Consider the following 27,728-nt stretch of genomic DNA (forward strand, 5'->3'; position numbering starts at 1 on the left):
TGTTTAATGATTTTACACCTGAGTAAGAAGCAGGCGAACACAAGGTGCACTAAATATCACAATAGCTTTTTTGGACAAGCGAACCGAAAATACAGAGTAGTGCCATGTGAAAACAATACAGTTTACTGTAAACAGTGTTCTGTGTGTAATGTTCAAACAAAACTGCATGTGCTACTGTTAAGTCTTGGCTGGTGTTAAGAACGAGAGAGTTTTTTTTTTTTTTTTTTTTAGCATAATGCAATTGTATGATCAGGTTGCGATATAAATCATTTTCTTTGCCAATGTTTTGCAGTACGAAACGGCCGTGGACACGGAGAATCCAGGCACGCTGCAGCCAATGGCTTATCACATGGTCAATCGGCGCTATAGTGAATTCCTAAACCTGCAAACCCGGTTGGAGGAAAAACCGGAATTACGCAAGATTCTCAAACGTAAGTTCCAATGACAAATGGACAAATCACTAAGCAGGTTTTTATGTCCAGATTATTAGTTTTTTTTTCTCATTTGTAGTTGGACACAGATAATAAGTAGAAAAAAAAATGATGTGGAAAGAAAGCATATGAAAATGGCGGAGAGAAAATGCAATAGAAATGTGTCTTAGTGTGTATAATAAGTTTCCTAATAGGATTAACATACACAATATTGCCAAAAGTATTGGGACACCTGACGTTTCCTGCTATGTGTGCTTCTTTACCAAACTGTTAACACAAAGCTGGAGGCACTCAATTGTTTTTAGATGTGCTGTAATATAATTTATTTTTCACTTGAACTTGGAAACCCAAACCTGTTCCAGCATGGCAATGCCCCTGTGCACAAAGTGAGCTGCTTGAAGATCTGGTTTACATGGTTTGGAGAGGAAGATCTTGAGTGGCCTGCTATAGATCTCTGATCTCATCCCTACTGAACACTTTTGGGATGAATGTGAACGCTGACTGCACCCAGGCCTCCTCACCTACATCAGTACCTGCCTTTTGTAACACCCATGTGACTGATGAACACACATATCAATTAACACACTCCAAAATCTAGTGAAACTTCTTCCCAGAAGAGTGGAGGGAATTATAAGAGCAAATTGGGACTAAATGTGGACTGCAATGCTCAAAAATCACATACCATACTTATGACCAGGTGACCCAATACTTCTGGCCATATAGTGTAGCATGAGAAAATAAAAATGGTAGTCAGGCACAAACCATTACTTATTTTTTAAGGAGCATAAGGGAAAGTTACATAGTTTTCAATTTGACATCTATATATATATATATATATATATATATATATATATATATATATATATATATTAACCTCAAGTTGCTCTAGATGTGGACCTCTGTCAAATGCCATAAAATGTAAATGCTTGCTAACAAGTTTATCATTTGTTTCACCCCCGGTTTTGAAGTTTCCTCTTATTAAAAATGCATTTGTATATTGTTTTAATTGTAGATGTCAAAGGACCTAAGAAAATCTTTCCTGAGCTCCCATTCGGAAACATGGACAGTGACAGAGTTGAGGCCAGAAAAAGTTTACTGGAAACATTCCTTAAGGTCAGAAGTCACTGATTACATTGTACATAATACTGTATTATAAAGTAAAACACAGAGAATATGTCAAAGTTAAATTTGTTAACTCAATAAATGTTAATTACACACTAGAATGTAGATTATACTAGAGTCTATACTAGAGTATGGAATAATATTATATTATTATATATTATTTCTTGAAATCTGATTGGCTGAAATGAGCTGTGGTTATTTATTTATTTATTTTTTAAATACAGTGGAACCCGGTTATGTCGATGTCCTAGGGGGTCGCCAAAAAGCATCGAGGTAACCGATGATCGAGATAAACGAAAATCAATATGGCGGCAGTATATTAACGTGCTTGAAATTTCTTTATGTACATGATGTGCGTTAATAAATGAGAATGTGCATGCACGTGTTTTTGAAGGGTTTTTTACACAACAGCGTTGCTGCGATTTGTTTGATGAAGGCATGCTATAAAAATACATACAGTACATGTTTGTTAACTGTCAGGATCCACCTGCCACGCCCCCTTCGGCGCCCCCTTCAGCGTGTCAGGTGCTTTCTCGGCCGCTTTTTCTGAAGCTCTCGGCTTCAATTGCGCACATATGGTGCTCGTTTAGCATCATCACCAGCTACTATTTAAACTTCCACACTCTAGATTCACCAGTATACAATACAACACCTGTAGCATCTGTAAGGTTTGATTTTTCCGCCACTTCCGCGAGTTCTTCTGCGGCTGTACCGAGATAACCGACGTTAAATGGCAAATTTTTCCCCCCTTGTGCTCGAGATATCAGGGTTCGACAACATAAAAAACATAACCGATAGAAAATGCTAAGACAAAGCGAGAATTTGGCGGTTCCACTTCAAAAACGTCGACTTAATAGGGTTGTCGAGATAACCGAGGTCGAGATAAGTGGGTTCCACTGTAATTGTACAGTACAGACCAAAAGTTTGGACACCTTCCATTCAAAGATTTTTCTTTATTTTCATGACTATGAGTCACACTGAAGGCATCAAAACTATGAATTAACACGTGTGGAATTATATACATAACAGAAAAGTGAACTGAAAATATGTCATATTGTAGGTTCTTCAAAGTAGCCACCTTTTGCTTAGATTACTGCTTTGCACACTCTTGGCATTCTCTTGATGCCTACTTTGAAGAACCTACAATATAACATTTTCAGTTCACTTTTTTGTTATGTATATAATTCCACATGTGTTAATTCATAGTTTTGATGCCTTCAGTGTGAATCTACAATTCTCATAGTCATGAAAATAAAGAAAACTCTTTGAATGAGCAGGTGTGTCCAAACTTTTGGTCTGTAATGTATATATAATATAGGTGTGTCCAAACTTTTGGTCTGTACTGTATATCATGGCGTATCATTTCTTTTATCATTGTTTATAGTGTAATTAATTTTTAAAAAACTTTATAAAACACAAAAATCATTCTATACTTATATTTATACTTGTACTATACTTATCATCCAGAACCCTTTTGCGATTCCTCTCTCCAGCACATACCTATGAAACCTAATCACATGTCTTATTTATTTATTTATTTATTTTAATTACTGTGATTTTATTAAATTTGTTTGACCATCTGGTTTCATGTTTTGCTGAAAGAATCTCGATTCTTTTGATTGTAGCATCTGTGTGCAATACCTGAAACTGCCAACTGTGAAGAAATGCAAGAGTTTCTTGCCCTCAACACTGACGCGAGGATCGCTTTTGTAAAGAAGCCGTTCATCGTTTCACGAATAGACAAGGTAAATTCTTTTGTATTTGCAATTCTAACCACTTCATAGAAATTTTAAGCAGTTCAATCAAATATTGACATGACTGTCAATCACAGGATTTGGCATAAATGCTAAATTGTGACGTACATTAATATCGAGTGATTAACGAACATCCCATTCCACATTTAGTCTTATTTGCTGTTATAATAACCTCCAATCATCTGGGAAGGCATTCCACTAGATTTTGAAATGTGTGCTTGTGGAGATTTGTGTTCATTCAACCACAAGGGCTTTAGTAAAATCAGATACTGATCAAGAATAGAATAGAAGAATAGAATCGCCTTTATTTGTTACATATACATTACAGCACAGTGAAATTCGTTCTTCGCATGTCCCAGCTTGCTAAGAAACTGGGGTCAGAGCGCGGGGTCAGAGCGCAGGGTCAGCCATGATACGGGCTCAAGGCCCCAAGAGCGGCAGCATGGTAATACCCGGGCTTGAACCCTTAACCTTCCAATCAGTAACCCAGCACCTTAACCACTGAGCTACCACTTCCATCAATAGGGTGAGGATAGTGCGGTCTGGGAAGCAGTCGGCATTTCAATGCATTCCAAATGTGTTCATGAGGTGAGAGCTCTATATCAGCCAACTCAATATCTTCTATTCTAACTCTTGCTGGAACAGGATTGAGTTTTTTAGTTCAAGTGAAGGGAAAATGTAACGGTTTTGCTTACTAAGGCGTCCTATACAATTATGTTCCTCTAACTTTGTGGGAACATATAGTGTCCATATAGTGTAGAGCCAGAAAATGTTACAATCATTACATGTGCATCTGAAATTGGCTTCCCTGTTTCAAATCTATTCAGCTGATGATTTTTAAAATTTTACAGCAGAAGTTATGTATTTAAACTGTATTGTTTGCCATGTCTGAACATGTCTCTAACACTACTGTAGTACAGCTGACTAAAACTAAATACATACAAATATACCTTATGTATATATTCAGCACGTACAAACTCACCACATATTGGAACATTTAAAGCAATTGAGTGCATAATGTATATTAATTGACTGTATGCAATTAATTAATTAATTAATTGACGGTGTGTTTTGTGTAAATTGGCAGATTGTGGTAAACGCTATAGTTGATACACTAAAGACAGCATTCCCTCGCTCCGAGCCGCAAAGCCCCACAGATGAAGTGGATGCTGAGCCTGATGGGAAATTATCTTCAGACAAGAAGAGCAAGTATGTGCACAATGCAACCATTTGTAGTCATATTTGAAATCCTGTGGTGCCTTTTTTTTAGCGATTTCTGTTTCTTTTCGTAACCCAGGTCCAGGATGCGATTCTCCAGTAAAATCACTCCTGCTCTTAACGTGTCTGACGTGAAACCCAAAGTGCTTTACTGCTTTGATGAAACCAGCACAGTGAGTGACTCCGTCGTTATCGTTTGCGATTTATGTGCACCACTGTGCTGAATTGATGAACGTTAACTGTATAAAAAAAAATTCCCGTTTCAGGTTTTCAATGGCCTCACCATGGACAGTCTAGAGAGCTTTATTTTGGAGCAGGAGCACCTTGTGAGCAAAGCACCACTCCGAGATTCAGACGGAGAACGGGACGCCAGCCTCGGCACCAAAGGAGACACGGAGCTCTGCGCTTGCTCAAAAAGCAAGTTACAAAATGTCATTCAAAATCAGGGTAAGAAACAATAAACTCTGAAATCACAGAAAGAAAACAGAATAGCTGATCGAGCAAAATGCTGCAGAATACAAATATCATTTTTAGACACCGGTATCATCAAACTCATTCATAGAGGGGCCCAGGATTAAAAACTGGTTTAAAGTAGATCAACATTTAATGAACAACAAGACAGGATACAGAATAAAGTGTGAAAATAAAACAAAGTAAAAGCGTACATTCTGCTTTTATGCGCGTTTGCCTGAGGATGTCCGTTTGTCAATGTTTGGGGTTCGATTCGGTGATGTGGCAACGTTCAGGATAGAGTGCTGCACAGATCTCAGCATCTCTGGGTGCCTGATGCACCTCCGCCAGCACTTAGTCATCAGGCACTCATCAACCTCTGATCTTTGACATTTTGTGATGGACATTTAGACGGCTGCCCTGCTGTGATACACAATAGCACTTAGGAGCACAGAGATCTGTGATCTGTTTATTTTTTGCCTATGTGTTCACAACTGAAAAACAACTGAGGCGATCTCCGAAACAGCATAAATTTGAAAATTGTCCAACGCATTATTCACATCTGGAAGGATTAGTGGTGAGACATCATCTTCAAGGACGAAATGGGGTCAGAACAAAATCTTAAAAGATCATGATTGGAGATTATTAAATGTTTGGTCAAATCATTAAACAAACAACAGTGGAACAGTCAGAGCATTTCCACATGCACAACAGCTGTTTAGCCTTGAGAATTTTTATTTCTTACATTTTGACAACTGTCACTGCTTACAACTGATGAGCTGGTGAAAAAGCAGTATAATTGAACACGTTTTTTTTTCTGGTTGATTTTAGCAGTTATATCTCAATATAATCTATAGTTTGGGTGTTTTCTGTTTTACATTTATTTTTGTAGGCTGTAGTTTTTGTAGAAATATTAGGTTAGTAAAGTTTTGCAGTAACTTTGAGGACAAGTTACAAAGCTTTATCTTGCCTCTAGAGGGCAGCACATCCACATTGCATCAGTTCTGCCTCAGGCGAGTAGATGTGTAATAAGGAGTGTAATGGGTGATAATATTGATAGAATATGTGTAAATGTAAAGTGTTTTATATTTTACTTGCCTGATTTCAGAAAAATCAAATTGTAAATATATGTTTAAAACTGAAAGGTTCCTTATAGGATGCACCAGTGCGAATATTGATCGGACTGATGTTGATTTGAAACATCGGCTGGATATAATATCAGACTTTCTGTATCGGATGCACGGTTCTATATAGATTTATAATAGAATTGGTTTGCTTTTTTGTATATTTGATATTCTGTTACTGCGTAGGATAGATGACTGGATGGATTTGGACTGTACTCAAACAGTCTGCTACACTGACACAGGACCACAGTTTGCTTCTGATCACCATCACTGCACACTTCAACATCATTTAGCTGTAATAAATGGACATTCGGTGCCATCAAGATGCTAACATTTTAAGGAGTTACATGTATCTTCCACATCTTTAATAAGTGTTTATCCGACAGGGGAGACTGTGCTTGCTGACACGGCTCTGAATGTCCTGTGTCTGCTGATGAAGGATCAGTGGAGTTGGCTTTGCACCGAAAATATCCAGAGGAGCATCAGGTTGCTGTTTGGGACCCTGATTGAGCGGTATGCAAGTAAAAATCACACCACACTTTTTGCTAAGCAGGAGTCAATTTGCCATAGACAAATAATGCTCGTGTGAGTTACATTGGTGTGCCTCATAATTCATCATTTGTTATTTTCCTATAGATTTTACCTACAGACCTGTCTGAAAATATTTTAACGCTGGCAAAAATGGCAGTTATTTTTATTCAGCTGCCACCTTTCCCCATAATTTTTAGAATCTATATACACATTGTGTGCACACCTGTGTTACAATCATTTTTCTGATATAAAAAAAAGTTAAACAAGACTAATCAAATTTGAATAACAAGTTATTTAACTGATACAGTGAGTATATTTCCATGTCTGAAGGCATATCCTGTGGTCATGGAAAAGATGTTCCTTTGTTTCAGAAGAGTCGCATTATTGGCCTGCATCAAGCAAGGATAGCAATTATGGACATTATTGAAACTATCAACAACTGTATAACGCATTTTTAAAAACCTGAAAGGAATTAGTGGTGAGCCATTATCTTTCAGAGAAATGTGCTCGAAACAAAATCTTGTATGGTTGTGACTGGAGATCATCAAATTATTGAAAGGGAAAAAAAAACAACGAGTAGAACAATAAGAGCATTTCCACATTTACAATGCGAAGGGAACCTAGGGATTTGGGCTAAACAGATGTGTAGCCTTGAAAAAAACAGAGGTTAATTTTAGAAAGGGCTTTAATTTGAGATTGATTGGACTTTGGAGCAATGAAAAAAAGGTCATGTGGTGATTTACCCTGTTCCATTGTGATTGATGCATCAGGTAAGAATAGAGGCAGATTAAGTAATGTACCTATCATGCCTACTCTACAGTGGTATAAGGTGGTGGGGGAAGTGTTAGATCTGGGGTTGCTTCAGTTGTTTAGGTCTGGGCTAATTAGCATGTTTTATGCCCAAAAAGTTAGGTCAGCTGACTACCTGAATATAGTAAATGACAAGGATTTTTTCTGTCGATGGATTTTTTTCTTCCCTGATGGTGCAGACATGTGCCAAGAATACAATGGCAGGATTCATTTGGGCTCAAGCTGTGAAAGAGTGGTTCAGGGTGTATAGGATATCATTTTTACACATTGAGTAGCCACCACTTTAGGATGCTTTGTGCTGGTTCCAAATGAAAAGTTCTTGGGCATCTTTCATGGCAGATTAACGTCCCATATTCCAAGGTAGAACCGATGCTGAGGGTCCGGATTCCCTAGGGTGTGGATGTGACACGACCATGTCAGGTCCTGTGTCATGTGAGACCAAGGTACCAAAAACACTCGTTTTGCTGATATTCAGTAAGAGATGGATCTCTTGGCACCAGATAACTACGCATTAGATGTCCTCCAAGTAGACCTTCTCATCAGAGATCAGACCTACTACAACAGTGCGATCAGAAAACCTGACAATTGTGGTAGAGTTGTATGAAGGGTACAGCAGGAGGCTTAATAACTTACTTGTGTCTGTCTGTCAGGAAGCTGGAGATCCACATATACTGAGATGGGTTTAGTCCCAAGTCCTTCAAATTGGTGGTGAGTTTGGAGGGATTTATAGTGTTAAATGATGAACTTTAGTCAACAAAAGCATTTTAACATATGGTATGGGAATAATGTGATGGCCAAACGAAATAACGTAATAATAACCATCTTTACCTTCTCTTTATTTGACCATGTTATTCTACAGTTCATAGAAAAAATGCTGTAGATCTATCAAATCCTCCCTGAATAATGATTTAGATCGAGCTCTGACAGGGCCCTTCCAAAATAGTTGATCTTTATATTCTAAAGCCATTAATTTTTTGTTAACTTGGATTTGTGCTTCAGTTCGTTATCGGGTTGGAAGATGAAATCTTTATTTTTTTCATCCTCAGCTGTCCAACAGACTCCTGCAAGTTTTGTGCCAAACTAAATTGGATATTTGGACCTATCTATTATTTCTTCTTTTATGATTTGAGCCTCAGTCCCAGCTGTAGAAAAGCAGCTCCATAACACGATGCTCCCATCACCATGCTTCACTGACTTGTTTTTGTGAAAACAAGTTTTTCATACCAGAAAACACTTTCTGGCTCTGATTTTATTGAATTTACTTTTTATTTATTTATTTATTTTTTTAAAATGTTTTTTATTTAGTCACTAGAGATTAAGTAGAGATTAGTAGCAGTTGCAATGATTGGTATTTCTCAGTCTGCTTAATGTTGCTTGGCAGCCTCCTTGATAAGATTTTGTCTTGGCCTTTTTGTCAAATTCTGTATAGATATCCTGCACACCATTTTTCTATGGAACTACAAATATTTAGAATCACTTAATTGATGACAACTGTATGATAATTAAACTGCATCACACAATCAAGTTGTTGTATACGCTGAACAGGGACACTGTTGTGATTAGTCACTGACAATCACAACCAATCTATTCAGATTTTTTAATCACAACATTATTGTTTTGAGTAATGTAAGTTTAATATTGCATTTGTAAAGCAGTTCTGTATACAAGGAATCGAGTAAATGACACTTTGGAAACGATGTGGATACAGATGGTCCCCAAGTTACGATGGTTCGACTTTTCTTTCGCACGGCAGGCAAATGTAGCAGCGTATGCTCCGCCCTCCACTCCTACTTTATACACTACGGTACTATAAATGGCTCTGTTTTGTTAAATTATTTACTGTATTTTTTTAATTATTTACAGTATAATACTCCATACTGATCACCATTCTTTAAAACTCCTGGGTAGGAGGCCTAGCCATCTCTCGACTTTTATATTTTCATGTTAGGACGGGGTCATCAGAACGCATCTTCATCGTAAATGGGGGACTGCATGTATTAGGTTGATTTATTTCATTTTTGTCCAGGCGATAAAAATTCCACAGCTCTAAGTCACTAACTTGCATGGTCCACCCTGTTACTGTTTAAAGTTTATGCTACACATGTAGGTACAGTGCATCCGATACAGCTTTTTCCAAAATGGATTAAATGAATTTTATAAATTTATTATAAATAAAAAACAAACAAACAAAAAAATAACATTTACATAAGTATTCACAGTCTTTGCTTAATTCTTTTTGGAAGCACCTTTGGCACCAATTACGGCCTCAAATCTTTTGAAGTATGATTCTACAAGCTTGGCACAACTATTTTTGGTCAGTTTCCCAGATTTTTCTTTTCAGAAACTCTCAAGCTCCATCAGGTTGGATGGGAAGCGTCGGTGCACAGTCATTTTTTAGATCTCTCCGGAGATGTTCATTCGGGTTCAAGTCTGGTCTCTGGCTGGGTCACTCAAGGATATTCAGTCCTCACGTAGCCACTTCTTTGTTATCTTGGCTGTGTGCTCAGGGTCATTGTTCTGTTGGAAGATAAAACGTCTCCCCAGTCTGAAGTCCAAAGGACTCTGGAGCAGGTTTTTATCAATGACGTCTCTGTACATTGCTGCATTCATCTTTCCCTCGATCCTGATTAGTCTCCCAGTTGCTGCTGCTAAAAACATCCACACAGCACGATGCTGCCACCACCATGCTTCACTGTAGGAATGGTATTGGCCAGGTGATGAGCAGTGCCTGGTTTCCTTCAGACATGACACTTGACAATTCAGGCCAAAGTGTTCAGTCTTTGTTTCTAATGGTCTGAGAGTCCTTCAGGTGCCTTTTGGCAAACTTCATGTGACTTTTTTTCTGGAGTGGCTTCTGTTTACCCGCTCTACCAAACAGGCCTGATTGTTGTAGTGCTGCAGAGATGGTTGTTCTTCTGAAAGATTCTCCTCTCTACACAGAGAAACGCTTTTTCAAAATTCCGGTGGTCCCGTTTTAGAAAGAGTACAGGTGGTTCGAAACTTCTTCCATTTATGGATAATAGAGGCCACTGCGCTCATTGGGACCTACAAAGCTGCAGACATTTTTCTGTACGCTTCCCCAGATCTGTGCCTCGATACAATTCTGTCTCTGAGGTATACAGCTAATTCTTTGGACTTCATGGCTCGGTTTGTGCTCTGACAAACCATGTCCAATCAACTGAATTTACCACAGGTGGAGTTGTAGAAACATTTCAAGGATGATCAGTGGAAACTGGATGCAACTGAGCATAATTTTGAGTGTCTTGTCAAAGGCTGTGAATACTTATGTACATGTGAATACTTTTTATTTTTTTTATTTTTTTTTTCCTTTTAATACATTTGCAAAGATTTGAAACACAATTCTTTCACATTGTCACTATGGCAGTGGCGGCTACTGGTCTGTCAGAGAGGGGAAGCTCATTTTCGGCCTACATCATAAAATTGTCTATTTATTTAAAAGTAAATTCTGCCCTACGTTCCTTTTCAAGAAAATGGTCTGTGACCCTGTCGTACCAACTAGGAGTCTTTTCAAGTGACTTGACCAGTGTCCTCTCAATGGCCAGCAGAGCTAGGCTGCTTAAACGGCCTTGGCCCATTGTGTTTCGGGTGTAGGACTTGAGTCGCTTTAAACAGGAGAAGCTCCTTTCTACACCTGCAGATGTAGCTCCAATTGTTGCCACTAATGAGAACAGTTTGTAAAGCTGAGGCATTGCACTGTCCAACTCCATGTCTTTAAGGAACACCAAGTAATCACACAGCTTTCCCCTGTTACCCTGCAAGTCCTGATCTGAATACAGGACTTGAAGTTCTGACCTCAGTCTTCCTGAATCAAAGTGATGGCCATGAATGAATGAATGAATGAACGATCTAAAAAAAAAATATTAAACTCTGTAAAACTGAAACAAGGAATGTGGTGTATAATTGTGTGAAATGTATGATGAAAATCAAGCAATTTCGCCAAGCAAATATCAAAGAAATAGGTTGCAGCAGTTTTTATTTCGACTGAACTTGAGAAATCCGCGATGGGACTGAGCGCGAATAGCTTCAGTGATTCCTTATAGTACAGAATCGCTGTCAGTCAAAAGGAGATGCAGTCTTTCGACAGACCCTCAATCATCACGCAGAAGCTCAGAGTCCGGGCCAGCCACTCCCCATTCACCTCCAGAGACGCTGAGCGTCCGTGGGCGGGACATAATCGCAGCGTTTATCCAATGACCGTCTAGTTTCGAAGCGCTGAAAAAAACCGTTCAAAGCAGCCCCATTGAAGTCAATGGACGCTGGGCTTCAATAGGGAAATGCACTGTGACGCTGCGGGAATGTATGAGAAGGAAATCGAGTCAGCCGACCTGCTATATGTAACTGATTCTGAACGAACTCGTCTTTGAGATGAACGTTTTCTAACGCATTTTTAGTCAATAAAATGTTAATACAATAGTACATATTTGACCATTAATTTTGTGACATTATAAGGGAAGCCGAGCTTCCCTTGCAGTCTTAAAGAAATCGCCTCTGCACTATGGGGTATTGTTTGTAGAATTTTGAGGAAAATAATGACTTGAATCAATTTTGGAATTGTCTCTGTCTCTTATCTCACCAGCTACTAAAAGCACAAAGATACACATATACACTATATTGCCAAAAGTATTGGGTCACCTGACCTTTCCTACTATATGTAGCTCTTTTCCAAACTGTTACCACAAAGCTGGTGGCACTCAATTGTATGGGACGTTTTTAGATGTGCTGTAATAAATATTAGCATTTACTTAAACTTGGATACCCAAACCTGTTCCAGCATGGCACTGCCGATGTGCACAAAGTGAGCTCCTTGAAGATCTTGAGTGGTCTTCTATAGCGCTTTGATCTCATCCCTACTGAACACTTTTGGGATGAATGTGAACGCTGACTGCACCCCAGGCCTCCTCACCTACATCAGTACCTGCCTTTTGTAACACCCTTGTGACTGATGAACAAAAATATCTATTAACATACTCCAAAATCTAGTGGAACATCTTCCCAGAAGGGTGGAGGGAATTATAAGAGCAAATTGGGACTAAATGTGGACTACAATGCTCAAAAATCACATACCATACTTATGACCAGGTGACATAATACATTTGGCAACATATTGTGCGTGGATTGGCGGTTGTAAGTAAAAGGTTAAAATCATCCAATGTTACCTGCGGGTTCGACTTGCCTCGACTTAACTATGCCCGCCATGTTCGTGTTCAAATACAAATAACCTTGCCTAAACATCTAAATGTGGTGTTAAATGAACCTAATATCCCTAGAAAGAATATGTATAATATGTATGTATGTACCAACCATGTATAAAACACCTGCACAGGTTTCTTGCTGTAATTATTTTAATAAACAGCTAGAATTCACCAGGGTGGAAAAAATATGATAAATTAATGGACCATTTTCTAAGGGGAAAAAAATGATCAAGGTGCAGAAGAGCAATTTAGGGGCCTAAAGTTATTCTGTTTAAACAAAATTAAGCTTTGTTTTTTCTTTCCAGAAAAGCAGTAGGTAATTTTCTCAGTGGAGAATGCTTGTTTCTGCTTGTTTCTTATTTTAGTAACAGATCTTTGAATCTGTAAAATAAATTGCTGGATCCGGCTACTGCACAATGTCTCCCGGTAAAAGGAAATAAAATGAATATAGGCTTGTTTTTGCGTTATAAGAAATATAAGCATGTAATAATCCTTCTTACAAACCTCTTTTTCTCCCTCTTTCTCTAAGACGGAAAGACTTGTCCTCTGTACTTTTCTCTGTACTGAAGACTTGCCTATGGTCGAAAAACTATGATTACACTAATGATTACAACACTTAGAAATATGTGTTATTCTTCATAGTATTTCTATAGTATATGAACACTAGTTTTGGGACACTGGAGTTTTCCAGCCATGTGTAGTTTTTTTCCTCCAAAAGTTGAAGGCACACAATTGTACCTGATGCCTTGGTATGTGGCAATCCCAAACTTGTTTCTGCATGTCAATGCATAAACTGAGCTCCATATGGTTTGCATGGGTTAAAGTGGAAGATCTTGAGTGGCCTGCTATAGAGCTCTGATCTCAAACCTATTAAATTTAATTCAATTCATTTTTGTATAGCGCTTTTAACAATAAACATGTGGCAAGAAAAAACTCCCTGGGATGGCATAAGGAGGAAACATTGAGAGGAACCAGTTTCAAGAGGGAGCCCGTCCTCATCTGGGTGGCAACGAATGTCCATTTATTACAGTTAACGATGTTGAGGTATGCAGTGATGGTGCTTAAATGCAACCTGTAGTCCTGAGTCAGCGTAGCAGACTGTTGACATTAAGTACAGTCCAAATCCATCGTCAAAGCTCCTGTGTTGCTCGTTAATTTCATGGATCCAGAGGCAATAGTTGTGAAACATCTCCAGCTGCACAGAGTGGCCTCCAATCAAAGAGAACCTCATCCAGAGGCAAACGAAGTGGGCAGATCTGAGGAGAGGAGAAGGGGGCAGGAACAGTTGTCACTCAACTGAGAGAGGGAGAGAAGAGGGCTGACGAGAGAAATATAAAAGTATAAAAGTTAAGGACACTGTGCACTTGGGGACTCTGGCAAGACTCGCTATGGCAGCATAACTAAAGGGAAAAACCAGAAGGTAACAGACATGAGGGATCTTTAGGATCTCTAGGATCCACCATCAACCAACCTGAGTAAACGTGTGACAAGGGGAGGACGGCATAGAAATATCACAGTTCACCAAACACTCTATATCCACGATCCCCCTTCAGATCTGCTCCTTTAGCTAAGAAAAATCTACAAACAATTGAACACCTTTGGGATGAATTGGACTGCTGACTGCAGTAAATAGGGACTGAAGGTGGAATTTGTTGTTTCCAAAACCCACAAATCTTGTGGTCAGGTGTCCATAAACCTTTGACCTTAAAGTGTATGTAGTCCTGAATTCAATGGGACATGAACATGAATGATTTCTGTTAGATTACATTGTTTCCTAGATTTCAACCTGTTCTAAGCAACTCCTTGAGTAGGTCAGTTTACAATTCCTTATTAATAAGTAATAGAATAATAGAAGTTCGAGGACTGTTGGAAATCTCTGGACTTCCCCATCTCTGCCAAACCAAACAAACTCTCTCTAGTACTAATTACCCCTAATTATCTGTTACTCGTTTTTATTCATTCTTTTTTCTTGTCCCTCAGTTTGTAACTCACCAAACTTTTTCATTATGGGGAACAGTAACGAAGTAAATGCAATTTGTTATTTTACTTAAGTTGCTTATTCGTGTATCTGTACTTTACTGAAGTGTTTCCCCAAATGGAAACGGGTCAAAGATGCAACTTGTTTTGATTGACGCTTGGTGGGATGTACTTAGCACCAACATACAGTTCAGCGTCAGTTCAACAGCAAGCAGAACGTTTTGAGTGGAATCAATGATGGAAGAAATTCCTGTCTCGAACTCGCCACATCAAACCGTGGCCTTTTTGTGCCAACCTTCTATATAAAAGAAGGTTTAGGACTTATGATCATTTTAATAGGTATCAATCAGTGTTTGACTTATTAGTTTCATTCTCTGAATAGATCGGTGTGCTGAGAGTAACATTAGAGTCTTTTCACATAACCTGAGTTGAGTCTTGTGACAGAAATGATAGAAACATTATAGCCATAATAAATCACAGTAGTTTGGATACTTAAGTACGTTTGAAGGCAAATACTTTTGTACTTTTACTCAAGTGTAAGTCAAAGGGAGCACTTTTACTGGCGTAATTATCTCTACTTTAGCTCAAGTACATGGTTTGTGTATTTCGTGCACCACTGTCCAACAGCCAAAAGACAAACAAGAAAAAAATTGCATGTTTGTGCCAGAGCCTTTGTTTTCACGTCTGTTTATCTGTAGTTATGGCATTACGCCAAATCTTATCCAACAGTGTTTAATCTAGAACGGTCTATGATTTTTCATGTTATGTTCCACTGTTTGTACTTCAGTGCATGTATTTAGCTAATGCACTCTGAGGACTTTTTTTGCTTTCACACCAGAACAGGTGGAAAGAATGTTACCTTGCCATTGCTTTTGATTGATTGTTCCATTCCAGACAGAACATGCATTAGTCTGTCAAGTAAAGCTATTTGGCATGTTTGGGTTGAGCGTTATCAGAAATAGTGCAGTTTTAAATCTTCTGGAGAGCTTCCTTGACAATGCCAAAGTCTCATATTTAGTGATTTCTATTATTTTTTTTTTTTAGACATGAAATTAATTAGATGAAAACTGTCCATTAAAGTGCCAGCAATGTGACAAACTGGAAACGTCTGTGTTTGAAATTTGTCCGTAATTGATCTTTCTCTTGGCTCTTACAGCCTTTACTTTATTCTTGCCAGAGACTTGTACATTCATCATAGAGGCCACATGGACAATGTGGTCAGCTTTTAGGGGCCCTGGTTGATTATTGTGAAAAAACAAAACAAAAAAAATATATAGTGTCTTTTGCTTGAATAAAGTTGGTCTGATGCTCTAAACATCTTTGCCAGCATTAGAATACAAATCCAAACATTTGTAATTTTGCCGATATTTTTTGGATTTACATAAGTGCACCAGCTTAGGAAAGATTTATTGTCACAAATCTAAGAGCTTGTTTTAATTAGAGACATACTGCAATCCTGGGATTGGTAACAAGGCTTATATCTACTGTTGTAACCGTTTTTTTTTGACAGAGGAAATGATTTTCCAATATGGTGTCCTGAAGGCAAAATGATAAATAAGACATACTGTGTGTAATATTATAAAACTCAACACAATTCATGATCATATTGGCCCACCGATGTGTCCAATGTTTTTTTAACCCTTTATTAAGGGTACTTTGCTCTAGAAATATCTTTGCTCTCTAGAAAATCCACTTGCCCTGGATAGAATAACAGCATTCTTCATGCAATGTCTCGTGACTTTATAGAAGCTTGTAATCAGAGACGGGAAGTTAAAAAAAAAAGGACAAATACTTCGTTACTCGAATTAGTTTTTAATGAATAGATTTTTACTTCACTTTATTTTCCTTTTATTCATTAAAATTTTTTTACACAAAAATCTGTACTTTATACTTCTTACATTTTCAAACCAGGCTCGCTACTTTAGTTCAAATTTATTTGGTGATCAATATATTTTCTACTCTGCATTATTTCCTGGCTCTCACGCACCACAGACGTAGGCTAGCCTATGGTTAAATACGGCTAACGTTGGAGTCAGTGGTTTAAACATGACTGAGAACAAAGACATTCCTGATCACCATCTTTTTTCCTGCTTGTCTTCTATATGGTGGATGTTCAGCCTGGATATATTCATTAGATAACAATATTTAAAATTCTTTTGTATTGATATATTATGATGGGAAATTCAGTTACCAGTATAACACTAAAAAAGGTAGTAGTAAAGTCTACTTAAGTACATGTCGGAGCTTCTTTACTTCTAACTTGAGTGAAAAATTGTTGCCAGTACTACAACTTTTACCAGGGTCTTTTAAAATATGAGTATCTGAACATTTCAAACTCCTTTAGGTTTATGTGTAGATTTCCCTCTTAAGGTTTTCAGCATAGTTCAAATTGTCATCGTCAATTTTATTTATATTCAAAGTCTTCTAGATGTGTCCGGATCTCCGCATGCACTACCTGGTTACTGGTTTGGACTTTGGACTGTCTTTTGGTTTATGGTTTTGATCTGCCCTATATTGCTCTGTTTGCCATGCCCGATTTTTGTAACCGTCATTGGATTCTAAATGTGTCTCAGCCTCCATTGCTCGCTTTGCCTGTGTTCAGACCCTGGAATGCTTTGTGGTTTTGTTCCTGCCTCTCCTAATTTGCCATGCTGCCTGTGCTCATAAGTGTTTTTCTCTTGCTACCTTATTCATTAAAGACTGTTTAACATTACTCTAGTTGCGTCCTGCATTTCGGGTCCCCCCCCTCAGTCCCACCGCTGACAAGATGTCATTTGTTGCTTTTAATTCTTAATCATTTGAACTGCTTTTTAATGAGATTTCCACTAGACTAAATACTGGCAGGCTCGTTGCTGTTAACTATTGAATAAGATCTCGTAACCGCCAAGATATATTGTAGTTTTCCAGTACGTGGAAAATCTTTTATTAATTGTGTGTTAATGAGCTTGACTATAATCTCAGATCTTTTTTTTGAAAACTTAGTTTCTTTCCATGGAGGTTTCACAATCGTAAGCAGCTGTTTTAATACCTTGTCCAGACTCTCTTGGCAAGAACAGCGATGCTGATTTTGCAATGTGCAATTGAGTTCAAGGACCGATTCGGTGGAATCTTGAACATTTTCAGGACCTTAGATATGTGTCAGATTATACCATCAGTTTGAATGATAAGATTTAAATTGTTATAAGCGGTTTATGGATAGAGAATTTTCCTGATTTGTTTTGCTCCGTAGGCTTGTGTCGCTATCGATTAAGTGTTTCGGGTAGTAAAATGTAGCTCACTGAAAATCTCCACTCTGTAGTGCCAGCATTATAAATGTAATATTGTAGTAGAATGCAAGTTATACAGTATTATTGAAATAAGTGCATACAAATCAATCACAGGACCAACAATTACTGGAGATATTGAAAAAATATATATTTTTGAAATTATTTTAATATTAAGTATCAATAGCATGGGACTAGAAAGCGTTATTAGCCAGTTGTTGTATTGCCTTTGAGTCCTTGGAAGTGACGAGGATGGACAGGATTAGAAACGAGTTTATAAGAGGGACAGTGCATGTAGGACGTTTTGGGGACAAAGTGGGAGAGGCCCATTTGAGATGGTTTGGACATGTGCAGAGGAGAAACATGGGGTATATCGGTAGGAGAATGCTGAGGATGGAGCTGCCAGGAAGGAGGAAAAGAGGAAGACCAAGGAGGAGGTTTATGGATGTGGTGAGGGAAGACATGCAGGTAGTTGGTCTGAAAGAGGCAGATGTAGAGGACAGGGGGTATGGAGGCAGATGATCCGCTGTGGCGACCCCTAATGGGTGAAGCCGAAATAAGTTTTGTTGTACTGCCTAGTTAGCAAATGCAATTCATTTGTCATGTTCCCATGTTAAACAATTTACTATTAATCATAGAAAAAACTACATGGTCTTTTAAAGTGAGCATGGTTTCAATGCTGCCTCCACGTTTCTTTAAGAGTAACACTCGAGTATTACATTGCATCTTGTCTCTTGCTGCCAACTAGTCCAACGGCAAAAGGTTATATCGGGTGCAGAACAAATTATTCGTAGTATATCTACTTTCCCTGTGGTGCTATCTTTATTTGCTGTTAAAGTAGATAAGTTGGGTAATTCCATGTTTGCTTCGTCTCAGACAGTGGGGAAATGCCTCCCACAGAAGGGAGATTTGTTTCAGTCAACAGCTGTGAGATTTCATTTTTCAGATAAGAGCCTGGCTATTAAACATCTCGCAACAAAACAACATGAAGATAAATTTCTCTAACAGAAAAAAACCCCAGACTGGATTCTCAGCAGTACAAACAATTTATAAGGTCTGATGCCTGTTAGGGTTTTTTAAATCGTCATCCAGAGATGACGGTGGCAAGTAAATAACCGCCTCCTGACATGAAGGAAGAGGAACCAGATGCATTCTCTTCAATGCTAATTTTTGTGGAACTCCATATGGGCTGATACACATAAAATACTCTAGATTGAGAACCTGTGCTTTTAGGTTTAAACAGTGCTGTCTCAGTACTATGATGTTTCCTTAAAACCCATGTATGTCTTAGGTTTATGCATTTTTTAGGAGCTTTAAGAGATATGAAGTTGGTCTATAGTTTGCTAAGTGAAAAAGGTCAAAGAAAGGTTTTTTAATCAGTGGTTTACTACATTTTTTGAACATCCAGTTCAATAAATTTTGGTCCAAAGCCAATGCTAGGAGGAGGTTTTTTTTTTTTTTTTTTTTGTAGAATTCTCTACAAGAAAGGAATAAAGGATTTACTACCCGTTTTTGATGTAAAGTTAATTTAGTCTCTTAAATTTTAATCACTCTATGCATGATTGTTGTTCTCTACTAGAGATCGACCGGTAGTGGATTTTACCGAGGTTTGATCATACTTTCCAAAAACCGATTAATCAATTGATTAAAATGGATACTGGATAAAAAAAACAAAAACAAAAAAAAAACCATTTATTTATTTACAAAAATAAAATTTTAATATACAGTACTGAATCATGAAAATGTGCTAAATGAATTTGAATATATGAATTCATGAACATAATACAAAATGCTTCATGCAGATGCACTGGGACACATCATCAAGGATGTATCCTGGGGTCATTGGGTGTTTTGGGTCAGACACCCTCGTCCAGGCGACCCATCAAGGGTTGATCAGGCCTGTGTCCCAGCAGCAATTGCCCACGGTTCTGCCCTCTTAATCCAAAGCCATCTAGTCGTCCAAAAGCCGAAAGCCATCTAGTGCTCAACAAGATGTTACCGTTCTTTACCCTGAGCATTGTCAATTCTTACAACCAGGAAGTAGCCAAAGCCTGCACGCCCTGTTGCTATTGACCCCACCAGTGACCTTTGCCTCAGCCACTTTCTCTGCATTTCCTACCTGTGCGCAGAGAATGAAATAAATATACATATATTAACTAATAAATGTAATTATACAATGAATAAATTATAAATAATGAATATAATGTAACGCTTTCCTTGGTTCACATGGCATCAGTGATTCCCCTTTGGGGGCCGCTCTCATAATAACAGCGGACCGGAAGCCGGAAAAACTATCAATATGGATTTTCCAATGGACAATAATTCCAGTGATCAACATTCTGTGCTGATTGATCAGTCGACCTCTATTCCCCACACACTCCACACACAGACAAGACCGTTTTCAATTATGCCATTGAAAAAATGTGCCTTTTTTTTGTATGGTTGGCATTTGCTCAGTGCTCTTCTTCTGAATTAACTGTAACAAATACAGATCTCAGGTTAGTTTTGTTGTCTTTAATTGTATAGGTAAGATTTGCTGATCTGGTAGCACCTTTCTATGAACCTTTGTAGTTAAACAAAGATTTATTTTTTCATTCAATTTGATATCTGACATCATTTACATACTAACATTAGAGAGACCCGTTTTAAAGTGCATATGGTCATTTTTTGTTCTCTTACACACTTTAGCATGTCCCCACCAGAAATGATGATAATATTGAATGAAACAAAAATGGTAATTGTAAAAAAAAGTATCAACACTGGTTTTAGCTGGTTTTGATTCAAACCCTGTTTGTTTATGTTCCTGTCTGTTACTTTAATAACCAGTGCTGGGTGAGGTAGGAGTTTTTGGAGGAACAGCTTGGGTAAATAATTGTCTAAATCCAGTGTTTCCAATTCAACATTCTGCATAGTTGCTTTTTAACCATAATGTCTAACGATTTTTATTCATTAGGTCTCGTGTGGAATTTGGGGGCATGTTGGTGTAGATTAATGCTGTGATAAGGGATAAAAGATTGGACTGTTTGCTGATTGGACTGATTTAGAATACATAGACATACATGCATCACATTGATGTTTAATGTTCTTCCTTCATTTGTTAACAGGTTAGTTTGCCTTGGAGACTCCTTGGGTCTAGTTGTGGGAGAGCCATGGCAAAATTTTCATTTAAAAGGGAATTCATAAGGCTTCACCTCTCTCTAATATTAACATATTAAAGACTTAACCCCATGCTGAGGCAAATTTACCACCCTCAATGGACCTAGTTTAACACTGCCATGTCATTATTTCTCCCCCGCCCAGGTATTAGCCTCTACTGGGTCTTTAATTACCACAGACCCAGGCAAGGGCTTGGGAAAGCATGTTGATTGAAAGCCTCCTTCAGACTGATCAGGAACCAAAAGGGTCTGGGCAATTGTACTCAGATTCCTGCTGTCTCTTTCTCCCAGTTATCTGCCACCCTGGGTTTTTTTGGCTTTGTGAGACTTTTCCATGGCCTGTGCTGTTTTCATGCTTGATCATTCAACACCCTAAAGGGGTTTTCTTGAAAAAAGCATGTAGTTAATTAGTTGCATCTGTCATCTCGACACCATCAATTGATACTATTGGTTTAGCGCTGGGGGCCTATATTATTATTATTATTATTATTATTATTATTTTTTTTTTTTTACAGACCTGCTCCAAGTAGTTTTAATATTTAGGGATGTAAATTGAGAATATTTTGATTATGACAGTAGGGCTTCCAAGTGCTGTGGTGGTCACCATTCCAAACCATTCCCAGGTACTTATTAAGTCAGATTTTGTTCTAAAGTGAACCTGAAAGGAAACTTGGCACTTCTTTTTTCGATTGTGTTTTTTTTTTTCATTTCCATAGCCTGATCCTTCTATAGTAATAGATCTTTCTCTAACACAATAGCTTCATCTTTGTAAGATCAATAGATAAAGCTTGAGACCACATTTTCAAGCAGCTGCAATACTGATAAGGATGTCAACAAATTTTGAGGTTTATCGAGAGAAATATCTAGAGAAATAATATTTTTCCAGAGAAATATTCAGAGCACAATTTTGCCAGGCAACTGTGTGCATGAATTATAAACTATATGAATATATATAAAGTTTGTCGACACTTGCTTGTCATACCATTTGGGGTGTCCCCCGAATTGTCAAGTCTTACCCATAGTCAATTGATCAAGCGTATTTGTGTGTGTGTTGGGGGGAGACATCACACAAATATCTAGAATTTTTTTTTTTAACATTTTGTGGATCAATAAACCTAAAAAAAGTAGGAAATATATACATAAAGGCCACACTACAGTCAGGATTCGCATTTCACATGTCGGAAAATAAAACGAAATCCTACAGCGCATGATGCACCAAAAAACGATCAAAAATAAATTCACCATCTCTCAGACATTGTTAAATATTTAAATCCCTACCCGCCAAAATGCTCCTGTGTTGGTCATGGATCATGGAAAGTGAAACTTAAATCTGTTGGATATATTCACACACACTACAAATATTTATTTAAATAACTTCTTTCTTATCACATTTTAATTCAGCATTATTATTAAAGGCTGTATATTAAGTTGTTAGAGGAAAAAAATTGGTAGTTCTATGTGAAACCAGACATTGAGCACCCCCATATAACCAGAACGGCATGATCCTCATTTTATAACACCTCTGCGAAGATTCAACTTTGAGATCGGTAGTCGAATATTTGACTATTCGGACTCATCCCTTAAACATCTCATTCCAGTTTAAGTCCACTTTGCTTTTGTAATAACCTTCACTCTTCTGGGAACACATTCCACTACATTTTGAAGTGTGGCTGTAGGGGTTTGTGTTCATGTAGCCACAAGAGCAGTAGTTAAGGTTATGCCCTGATTTTGGGTGAGGAAGGTGGGGGCTGCAGTCTGATCCAGTTCTTTCTAAAGGTGTTCAGTGAGGTTGAGGTCATAGTCAGATTATAGGGTTTACTCGTAAAACGCTTTGGTTGATTTATTTAATGGATCCTAATTGGAAATGGTAGAAACCCACAGGGTCATGGCAGTCATTCAAAAAATCCCTTGATTTTCTCGCGATCTCGACACAACAAGCATTGTTTCCACTTGATTTTTCTGTGTATTCGACATAAGAGCATGTTCTAGAGGTGGAGTCATGGAGAATAACCATAACCATTTGTGGCAGCAGAAGCGTGGACGCATGATGATGAGAAATCGACTTTTGTTATTTCAAGATCACGAGAAAATTAAGTCACGATCACGAGAAAACAAGAAAAAAACTTATTATAATACATGGCCTCTTTCTGTACTTTTGTAACATAACCTGATAAACTGTTCTGAAAATCCCTTACTCAAAGGATTCTATTTTGTCTACCATATGGTCTAGTGGTTAGGATGCGGCGCTCTCACCGCTACGGCCCGGGTTTGATTCCCGTTCAGGGAACCGACCCCAGCAATTAGGGTTGCACAAGCCAGTGCACTCTCAGTGCTGGTCCCAAGCCCGGATAAATGGAGAGAGTTGCGTTAGGAAGGGCATCCAGCGTAAAATCTTGTGATCCGCTGTGGCGACCCCTAATAGGAGAAGCCGGAAGAAAGTTTATATACCATACCATACATTATTTCATGTACTATCTTCAATTATACTAAACCTGCTTGGTGAAAACAATTGCCTGCTGATCAACCCCCCCTTTTTTTTTTTTTTTGGCTGAGGACAACTAATAATTCCATCTGGAGACACTTGGACACAGATGTAGCTGTACATGTTAGTGTTTGTAAATAGGTGCTTGTTTGTTTTTATTTTACATCAGAACCAATTGGTTTTAAACACAGTTCTCCTTGACCAAGCCTTGCCCTCATCCTTGGAAATGAAAGTTTTATGCAAATTCTCTGGTGATGGAAATGAATGTGTTTTGAGAAAAACCAGAAGTCGGGATAGATGATTTGTTTATTTCAACATTACCCTGGGTATTGCAACAGTATGTAATGGTTTATTTAAAGGCTCGCTCATGACTCTTTTCCGAGGCTGATTATTCCATAAGATGATTTAGGACTTGGCTACGCAGACAGATCTCCGTGTTCCATTCGGTAAGAACATCGAGATTGAATCAGTGCCTTCTTCTCGTGTATTTGGAAAAGGAGTAATTAGTTTGTGGAGACACCTGCAGGAGACACCTTAGTAAAGCCAGAGCACCAAATGAATCATTCTCTTCATGTAAATATATGGAGATTAAATTGGCAAGTAAAGTGTTGCATAGCTTAATTTCAAAAAAGGTTAAACCTTTTTTTAGTTTGTTTGTTTTTTTTTTTTTTCTTTCGTTTGGTGTTTTTTTTTTTTTTTTTTTTTCTTTGAAACATTAAAAGAAAAAAGTTGTCCAAAAACTAGATTGTTGCATAAGCTTTGTCATCATTCTTTGTGGTTGTGTGAATGATGCTGGTGTCTTGTGGACAAGACTAATATTGAAAAAGAAAAAAAAAATTTAATAGATGCCGCACTCATAGGTGGTTCACATTCAAATTACGTAATGTGATCAAGATTTTTCTTGATCACATTTAAATCTAGTTTGAATGTGTCTTGTGGCTTGGGGAGATGGATGCATTTACATTTGCCTAAAGTAGCTAACTGCAATTACTATCTGTTTACATGTGGATCCCTATCCATATATAAACCTGATACTCAAACATTTAGTGCATTATAACAAAAAATAAGCAACCCAAGCATTAGGGAGGCACAATCCAGTGCACTCTTAGTGCCGGTCCCAAGCCCGAATAAAAGGGGAGGGTTGCGTTAGGAAGGGCATCCACCGTAAAAACATGTGCCAAATCAAATATGCGGATCACGAATCAGAATTTCATACCGTATCGGTCGAGGCCCGGGTTTCCAAAGACCACCACAGATATTGTTATCCTACAGAGTACCGGTGGAAAATGGGCTACTGTTGGCTGAAAGAAAACATGCAGGTAGTTGTTTTGAAAGAGGCAGATGTAGAGGACAGAGTAGTATGGAGGCAGATGATCGGCTGTGGGGACCCCTTAAACGGAGCAGCCGAAATAAGAAGATGATAACAAAAAATAAGCCTTTTTTTTTTCTTTTGGTAAACTTTGGTAAAAAATTCTGGGAATTTTCAAGACTGGAATATTTGCAAAGGCAATATATGGAATTTAACAGGAATTAATGTGAATAAACTGGGAATTTACAAAATGTACAAAATATAACAGGGAACTTAAATGTAGTTAAAAAACAAATCTTGCCGGATAATCTTGTTTAAAAGCAATTCCAGTTGAATGTCTACCTGCACATTCATCAATCATGAGCCCACAGCACACTTACTGTACTGCAGGGCTATTGAGGCCACACCCCCTACATGCACTGCGCATCCCTCCGTACACTAAACATCATTTCTTGAATCCTGCACATAAAATAGTCCAAAAAATGACATCAATATTACATTTATGTACAAAACTTCCTTGTGCCTTGTGTAAACTATTGTGAAACAAAATTATACTAACAATTAAATAAAGTCTTTTTTTTTTTTATCTGTATTAGTTTGCATGCATGTCAGCTTATGACCAAACAAATGTTTATAATTATGTTTGTGTATGGTAAAGTTTATAAACATTTCTTACATTTCTAATAAATTTTTTTTTTAATGTGAAAAAAAAATTGCGGTAGATTTCCAACTTGGAATATTTTCCCCAGATGAAGATCCCATGGAAGGTTTCTGGAAATGTTCTGCCCTTTTGCAGCCCTAGTTTCTGTTCAATGTGAACCGCCACTGAATGTACTGCTTAAATATAATTTGGCCTCTGCAGCCATCAGCCATCCCAAATCATATGATTGTCTCAGTAAAGCATAATAGTTAAATGACATTTGCATTCCCTTTTGAACATATTATGCAGCTTTTTTTAAGAATGGCAGAAAAGTGCTTGTAAATCAGACGATGCCATGACATTCGTGTCATGTACAATGTCAGCTTACTGTACCAAAAAGAATCCAAGGGTAAAATAAATAAAAATAGTTGTTTGCAATGCTTTACCGGTACTGTACACAGCACTGCACTTCTTGGAAGCTTCCAAGATTTATGGACTCTGCTGCTGGCTCTTAGCATTCGTCTCCGTTTGCAATGTCAAGACAATGAATTTGCCGTCTCTCCTGCTCTGTATTACGTCTTCATTCCAGCGCCAGCGGCCAATGACTTGACTAATCCAACGGTATAATTATATCCAGTTGAAATCCAATTACCAAGTAGGCAGTCCATATGGAATATACTTATATACCTGTTTATGTTTTTGGAGTGTCACATCGAATCAGGGCTGCCATTAACATTTCGAATGCCATTTAGCGGCTCATTTCTGCTCACACTAACACGTTTTCCACTGCTCTTGAGAAATGTGCTCCCAGTTAATGTCTTGTGTACACTTACTGAGATTGTTCCAGTCATAATGAGCTGCAGTGTATAAACAGCTCTAATGCAGTTAGTGGAATAAAATGTCCTACTGTTGATCATTAGTCTCCGTTCCTAAAATGTCAATATTTTGCCCGGACTTGTCACTATACACCAACTACCACATATCCTTTAAGGATCTGTGGATAATAATGCATATTCCTAAAGACATTATTGCATAGTCCGATTCTTTTGTATTTAGCGCTACACCGAAGGCATTTTTGTTTGAGTTGAAAAGATGAGATGTTAGATTAGCTTTCATTCCCTGATATTTACATCTAACCATGTAAAACAATGTTAATGTTACACCATATGTTTAAACCCACCCTTAGTCCTGGTGGAATATGTGAATGACATTCATTTCTTATTTCCCAGGTTCAATTGTTTGTTAATAACTGTGAATTTTTTCTAAAGATTCTGAGCTCGGGAATTCACTCGCAAAGAATCATTTATAAATGATTCCTTATAAAGAATCAATGAACATGAAGCCCAGAGCCCAATGGTCTCTCTCTCTGGGAGAAAATCAAGCTGTTTTCAACCAGAGAAACGAGGGGGGAATTAATCAGATCTTTTGGACATAGCCAAAACAACAATGTGGAATGTATTGAAAAAGAAACAAACCGTTGGTAATACTGACATCAGACATGAGCCTTGATGATTATTATTAAACAGAGAAGGAATTAAAGGAGGAAAACTTTGAGCAAACTTGGGGCAAAAACTTGGATCATTAGGGATGGCGCCCAAATGGAACCGCCACAAAACTGTATGGTCCTCAGTCTGCAACCATCTTCAACAGGTGTCCCAGAACTGTTGGTCAAATGCAAATGAGCGGCCAAGACCAATAAGCATTAGCAAGTGTGACTGCTGATGATGGTGTCTGGGGGTGGGGCTTGTGACCGGAAGACTACAGGCTGTCAGTGGCATCAACAGGCAGACTGCTCATAGTCATTCTGACAAGCTGCTGCATGGTTTAACAGTTGCTTAAATGATTTTGGGTCACCCTGTGGTCCCATTTTGAGCATGATGAGGGGCATGGCCACAGTGGCTGCTGAAGTAAGACCCAGCTAGACCAGGCATTGTAACACCTGCCAGTTATCTGTTTTGATTTGTTGTTTTGAGCTATATTTTGGCTTGAGGTTGCGTCTGCTGGATTCTGCTGAGAATCTTAATTATCTGGGAAAGCGATCTTTCTCTCTCTCTCTCTCTCTCTCTCTCTCTCTCTCTCTCTCTCTCTCTCCCTCCCTCCCTCCCTCCCTCCTGCTCTTGTGGCTCTTGTCTCTCCACCTTTCAGCCTCATCACTGCTCAGTGAAACCTAGCACATTTGCTAGAAAAATTACCCACAGATGCAGCTTCATCACTACCACACACATTCTTGCCTTTAAAGTTAACCATCT

General features: G+C 38.1%; 1 protein-coding gene across 1 annotated transcript in view; it reads left to right on the top strand.

Moving 5' to 3' along the window:
* Positions 1-27,728, top strand: part of snx19b (sorting nexin 19b) — a 34,743-nt gene that overhangs the window by 2,958 nt on the left and 4,057 nt on the right. Inside the window, exons 3-9 of the mRNA XM_046863296.1 lie at positions 293-431; positions 1,444-1,544; positions 3,179-3,298; positions 4,395-4,516; positions 4,605-4,698; positions 4,792-4,972; positions 6,486-6,612. Of these exons, the coding sequence (XP_046719252.1) occupies positions 293-431; positions 1,444-1,544; positions 3,179-3,298; positions 4,395-4,516; positions 4,605-4,698; positions 4,792-4,972; positions 6,486-6,612 (884 nt within the window). The remainder of the gene's footprint in view (positions 1-292; positions 432-1,443; positions 1,545-3,178; positions 3,299-4,394; positions 4,517-4,604; positions 4,699-4,791; positions 4,973-6,485; positions 6,613-27,728) is intronic.

This window comes from Silurus meridionalis, chromosome 12 (assembly GCF_014805685.1).
Source record: "Silurus meridionalis isolate SWU-2019-XX chromosome 12, ASM1480568v1, whole genome shotgun sequence".
In the NCBI taxonomy this organism is placed as follows: Eukaryota; Metazoa; Chordata; class Actinopteri; order Siluriformes; family Siluridae; genus Silurus; species Silurus meridionalis.